The sequence below is a fragment of the Epinephelus fuscoguttatus genome, linkage group LG19 (genome assembly GCF_011397635.1).
Source record: "Epinephelus fuscoguttatus linkage group LG19, E.fuscoguttatus.final_Chr_v1".
In the NCBI taxonomy this organism is placed as follows: Eukaryota; Metazoa; Chordata; class Actinopteri; order Perciformes; family Serranidae; genus Epinephelus; species Epinephelus fuscoguttatus.
This window is the reverse complement of record NC_064770.1, coordinates 18969247-18975246: the sequence shown is the minus strand read 5'-3', so window position 1 is coordinate 18975246 and position 6000 is coordinate 18969247. Positions and strand designations below refer to the sequence as shown.

The 6000-nt window shown below is 42.0% G+C and overlaps 1 protein-coding gene across 1 annotated transcript; it reads left to right on the top strand.

Moving 5' to 3' along the window:
* The first annotated feature begins 570 nt into the window (after window positions 1-570).
* Window positions 571-5966, top strand: LOC125879818 (charged multivesicular body protein 6-like). Its single transcript, XM_049561917.1, has 8 exons — window positions 571-797; window positions 1408-1517; window positions 1938-2025; window positions 2438-2524; window positions 2935-3000; window positions 4453-4533; window positions 5415-5490; window positions 5595-5966. Exons 1-8 carry the CDS (start codon window positions 732-734, stop codon window positions 5642-5644), a joined length of 624 nt encoding a protein of 207 aa, XP_049417874.1. The 5' UTR covers window positions 571-731; the 3' UTR covers window positions 5645-5966.
* Window positions 5967-6000: the final 34 nt, after the last annotated feature.

The following is a 6000-nucleotide window of genomic DNA, read 5'->3' as shown; positions in this document are numbered from 1 at the left end:
ATCATGACTCTCTTCCTAGTTGTGTTCATTTGAGTGACATTTTGCAGGTGGAGGCCAGGGTCACCCTGACACTTTGGACTCCTAAGCCTGTCCCCTTAGTCCCTTCTCTTATCCATCCATGAGTGTGCGATCCATCTTTACCCCACAGCACAGCAAAACCATACAAACACATTTTACAGTCATAATATCTGTACAATTAAATTTGTTCAAATAGACCTGAGGATGTTTTTTATAAACAATGGTAAGGTGGAAATTGTGCAAATGTAAATTATGTGTAGATGTTTACCAGCGCCCTCCTGTCTTCCTATCTGGCTCAGGTGGGTCCCTTTCAATAATGTCGTGGTCGCTGTCCAGGGTGCTGATCCTGGAGCCCCCTGGGGAGCCTGACGCTGTCCCCGGTACCCAGCCTGTAGGTCCTGCTGACGACCAGGGATGTGCTGCTATACGTGCTGCTGATATCAAATAATGTACCACAACAGTTGTGACATGGCTGCCTTATCACGCTGCTGCCACTAAGACATATTTCTCTGAGCTCCGCACTGACGTGAAGTCACAGCCGAGTTAATGTCCTGCCTCGCTTGCCGTAGGAAACACGGAAAAACTGTGGACATGATGGTAGTCAGTTAGCCTGCTAGCCATTTTCGGCTGTTTATTATCATGGTAACATGTTCGGCAGCAAGTGATAATTTGTCTGTTGACGAGGGAGGATGTGGAGGGGATGTGGCTGAATAATGGGAAACGTTTTTGGGAGAAAGAGCCGACCTTCGCGTGTAACGGAACAAGACAAAGCCATTTTGGTGAGCTGACAGCGGTGGAAGCAGCGGATTAGTCCCGTTATAATAACACAGGGCGACAGTTAGCAGGCTGCACAGCTCCGGTACAACATGGAGTAATGCTAGCTGATGTGTTTAGCTCGGTGTTATTCAACATTAAACAGGAGTCCTTTGTTGGGACGAGCTTAGTGTGTGTGTGTGTGTGTGTGTGTGTGTGTGTGTGTGTGTGTGTGTTGTGGTTAAGTCTAACACAGGGTGACAAATAGAAACCACTGTACAGTGCACTGCAGCACAAAACAGACAAATGCTGAATATTATATTGGTGTAACTTAATTGTAATTGTTTTGATACATTGTCAAATATGTGGTAATTAAATATAAGTATTTCTTTTAGGTTATTGGCATTATATTCTATACTAAAATATTGCCACACTTCAGAACATCTGTAGTAGGTTGTATTCTATTTTATTTTATTTATTTATTTGATTTTTCTGTGTGTTCTGTAATATTTTGCATAATATTCAGACTTTTTTTTATTAATTATTTAAAGGATACATATAGGTTTTTTGTGCTGTGTAAAAAAAGTGTCTGAATTTGTGCTTTTTTTCCTTTTTTTTTTTTTTTTTTTTTTACAGCAATTGAAGCAGCAGAGAGATAAGCTGAAACAGTACCAAAAGAGGATCACCCTACAGCTGGAGAAAGAGCGACTCCTTGCAAAGCAGTTGCTAAAAGATGGCAGGAAAGAGTAAGCATTAAAAAAAGAAAAAGATAGTAAGCCCTTTTCAGGTCACATCTATCACCGTGTCCTCACACCACTGTGAAGGCAGGCAAAGGTCACAAAGGAAAAGGTTGCTGTTAATTGAAAATGACACATATGTTTGACGAAAGAGCAGCTGGGAAAACCTGTGTGTCCTACATTTAATTGTAATTAGGAACACTGTATGTAGATTTCGATTAAATAACAACACTGCGTGCATTACTTTGCAGATACTGACTTTTTGAAATCGACTGAGGTGTAGACTGCACCACAGACTCAGTGGCAACACCTGTAATCTGATTTATTCTGTAATGCAATACTACATACTGTATGAATACCTTAGAAAAAAGAAGTTGCAACAAACAAACTTTGCTGTATTATGTTTCTCCCTTTTATTTGCCGTTGCAGAAAAGCACTGCTGCTTCTTAAGAAGAAACGATATCAGGATCAGCTGCTAGACAAGACTGAAAATCAGATTTCAAACCTAGAGCGCATGGTAAGTTTTGTGAGATTTCATTATTTGATGGCATCGCGTTTTAAAAAGAACCAAGCCACGGCTCATAGGTGTATCAGGTTTATACTTTGTACAGTTGTTTTAAGGAGCAGAGAGAAGGGCTCAGTGTGATATGAAATACTATGATAAAAAATAAAATCTTCCAAAGTCTGCTTACTGATTTTCCTGCAAATCCGAGCTTAACCTGAGCTGCAAAAATGTGTGGAGTGAGAGGTGCTGTTATTTTTTGTACAATATATGGCTGTCTGAAATGTAATAGTCAGAACTTAGTGCTTGTGTGAGAGAATTAGAGCAGCATACAGTTTTATATCATATCTCTGATATTTGGGCCTTTGTTGTTTTTGTTTGTTTGTCTCGCATGTTTAATGTTTTCATGTGCTTATATTGTCAACAGGTTCAAGACATTGAGTTCATGCAAATTGAGATGAAAGTCATCGAGGGGCTTAAGGTTGGCAACGATTGTCTGAAGAGCATGCACGAGGTAGATATGCGTTCATGTTTTCTCCGTTCCTTTTGTGTTCAGCAATGTGCCTCTCACATCCATGTGATAATAATACACCCTTAAGCTTTCGATATGTGAGTGTATACTTCAACAATGTCAAAGTTTCCACTGATAAGCACACTTTATTTAATGTGATCCTTGGGTAAGGATTGAGCAGTGGAGGAAGCCTGTGGTTTGTGTTAGCATAGCTGGTACACATTGTTTGAAGATTAAGGGATTAAGAAGCAAAGCCTTGACTACAGCAGTGTGACTGCTGCTGCACATCCTTGGATACAGTGTTCAGATCTTGCTCAGGAAATTCACAAGCCAGCCAGAATGTGTGGAGAACACTTTTCATCCAAAAAACACTTTTCTCCTGTAATATGGGTTTCTTTTCTTGTTCGTGACAGATCATGTCAATTGAAGATGTGGAGAGAATCCTGGATGAGACCCAGGAATCAATTGAATATCAAAGGGTAAATGTCTCCTTGATGTCTTGGAAGAACACTTTTACAGTGCCATTCCTACTTTTCCAATAATTGTTTATTAAAACCAGTCCTGAATACGCTTATATTAGTTCTAAGCGTAAAGGTACAGTTCACCCCAAGATCAAAAATACATATTTTTGCTCTTACCTGTAGCACTGAATATCCATCCAGACTGTTTTGGTATGAGTTGCCGCGCGTTGACAATATCAGCTGCAGAGATGTCTGCCTTCTCTTGAGTATAATGAAACTAGATGGCACTCAGCATGTGGTGCTCAAAGCACGGGAAAAAACTTTTGACAGCAGGTGTAGTTCAGTAGAAAGAAAATAGTTCCTACAAGAAACTGCTCGCAGCAAGTTCTGTGGACTATCTTGAGTAACCAGGTCATGATTTCCGGAAAGAGAAATTGCTGTTGAGTTTTTCAAATGTATTTTTTGTGCTTTGAACACCACAAGCCCAGTGCCATCTAGTTCCATTATATTCAAGAGAAGGCAGCTCCATGGCCGATATCTCTTGGCAACTGACACCAAAACAATCTAGACTGATGAATAGCACTACATTTTTAGGATGAACCGTCCCTTTGATATTAACTAACATGTCTGGTAAGAGTTCTGCTGGCAAACTTTTGGCTCCTGGCATTCATGTGGATACCACTTGACACGCAGCACCCACCCAAACACCACTGTGGACCTAGTACACCCCCGCCCCCAATGGCAACAATGCACCTTGATGGCAGTGGCCTCCCAAGCGGAGCAAAGCGCCACGCCTCAATGCAAAAACTGCTCAGGAGTAGCCCGAAGAACGTGACAGAGAGCTCAGGGCATCGACCTGCCCTTCAAATTCCCCAGATCCCATTCTGATTGAGTATTCGTGGAACGTGCCGGTACCCCAGAGGTACCTCAAGGCATGGACACGGGACCTCTGGGGGTTTGCTTTGAAGTCTGGCACCTGGGCGTTGGCGGTGGATCCTTTGAGACCTGTCGGTTGTGAGGTGGGGTACTGGCACATCCCATGGATGCTCGATCAGATTGGGATCTGGGGAATTTGGAGGCCAGGTTGATGCCTTCACTCTTTGTCATGTTCCTCAGGCAATTTCTGAGCATTGTTTGTGGTGGAGTGTTATTGCCATGAGGGGGGGACTTGGTCTGCAGCGGTGTTTGGATGAGTGAAGTGCTTGAAGTGGTATCCACATGAATGCCAGGACCAAATGTTCCCAGTAGAGCATGGCATTGTAACGAGATGGTCGGTATTGTTCATGTCATCTGTCAGTGGTTTAATGTTTCAGCTGATCAGTGTAAACTACATGTTCGAGGATGCAGACTGCCAAAATCCGAGCTCTTCCAGACATTATAAAGATAACTGTCCATGTTTATAGTAAGTCAGCAAAAACACTGAGCTGTCACTGTGCTGTCAGCTAACACATTTTTTTCTGGCTCCTGCAGCAAATAGATGAAATGCTGGCTGGAGCCCTGACGCAGGAGGACGAGGACGCTGTTCTAGCAGAGCTGGAAGCTATCACTCAGGTGGGTGTCACGCTGCATGTTCAGCCTTTATTAACACTGAGACAGTTTGCTGACCATGCGTGTTGTTTCCCCTGTGACACCCTACTTCACATTTATAGTTACACATGCCGAGGCCTGGTGTAACTACAGGCTTCAGCTGTTTGCCACTCACTGTAGCGCTTCCACTGGAGCGGTGCTGTTGTTAAAGCTGTGATTCAGAGTTGAGTCAAGAGCGGATTTCGTGCCCAAACTGCATGTTGGTATTTTGACCAGATTTGTACAATATTTGTCTCTCAAGGAGAGGAATAAGCAAAGCCAGAAGCCAAAATATCATCATTTGTATGTAATAATAGGCTGTTTAATAATGTGGTTGATTCCCCAATAATTAAAACCTCAGCAGATTTTGCCTCTTTTATGATGTGATTATTATTCCAAATGACACACACTCTCAAATTATAATGTTTCACACTTCAACACAGATTCAAATTCTTCTCAGTTCAACAAAAGGGAGCGAGTAGTGTGATATTCCTTTCACCAGTTTGTCTACGAATGTTTTGAATGTGCCACGTTTGGGTTAAATAACTTGCCTCTGCTTAGATATGTGAATTGAAATAGAACATTTTAAAACGTAGCCTCAGTAATCTCCATAAGCAGATATTTGCATATCATCATCAGACCAGCAGCCATTGGGTTCTGAGATTGCAGCCTAAGCGCTCAGTGGGAGGAGGTCAAAAGGTCAAAGATTCTGAATCGTGAAGCTTGTATCGCCAGAATATCAACTTCTTAGAGCCTGAAAACATTTTTAAACTCAGTAACTAAATATTTAAGTACTTTCCCAGTTGCTAAGTGTAAAATTTATTGTTACAACTTTTATCGTTGCTCTGTCCGCTCTCCTGAAACAGGGAGAAGATGTAGCACTTCCAGAGGTCCCCACTGAGCCACTACCTGAGGTCCCGGAGGCGGCAAAAGCTGAACCAGGTAAGATTGCTTCCCTTATTTCACATCACGAAGCATTCCTCGCACACTTGATGTATTTGTACAGTAGTTGATGCCATTTGCTTTACTGTGATTTTCTTTTTTAGAGAGAAGAGAAGCAAAGAACAAGCCAGACAGGGAGATGTTGGCAGCCTGACAGGCCAAATTTGTGGTTGGGAGTTGGCCGTCTTTGTACCGATGGGCACTAATTTTAGTATTTCATCCTTAATTGTTAGTCGGTGAAGGTGGGACCTGCAGACATCAGTGCACCGTGACACATTTTAAAGAATCAGCACTGTGTCTGTACTCTGGCTCACTGCTCCCCTGAAGTATCTACATACAGGAAGTGTTTCTCTTTGTCTGACTCTGATAACCTAAGCAGTGTTACTTTATAAATGTTCTGGTGTAACAGAATGAGGGGACACATTTTTAGATGTTTTACACGTAATTTCAGTTTTTTCCATATTAAATTGAGCTGTGGCAACAATATCTTTTCTTGGTTTTTCTTTCATA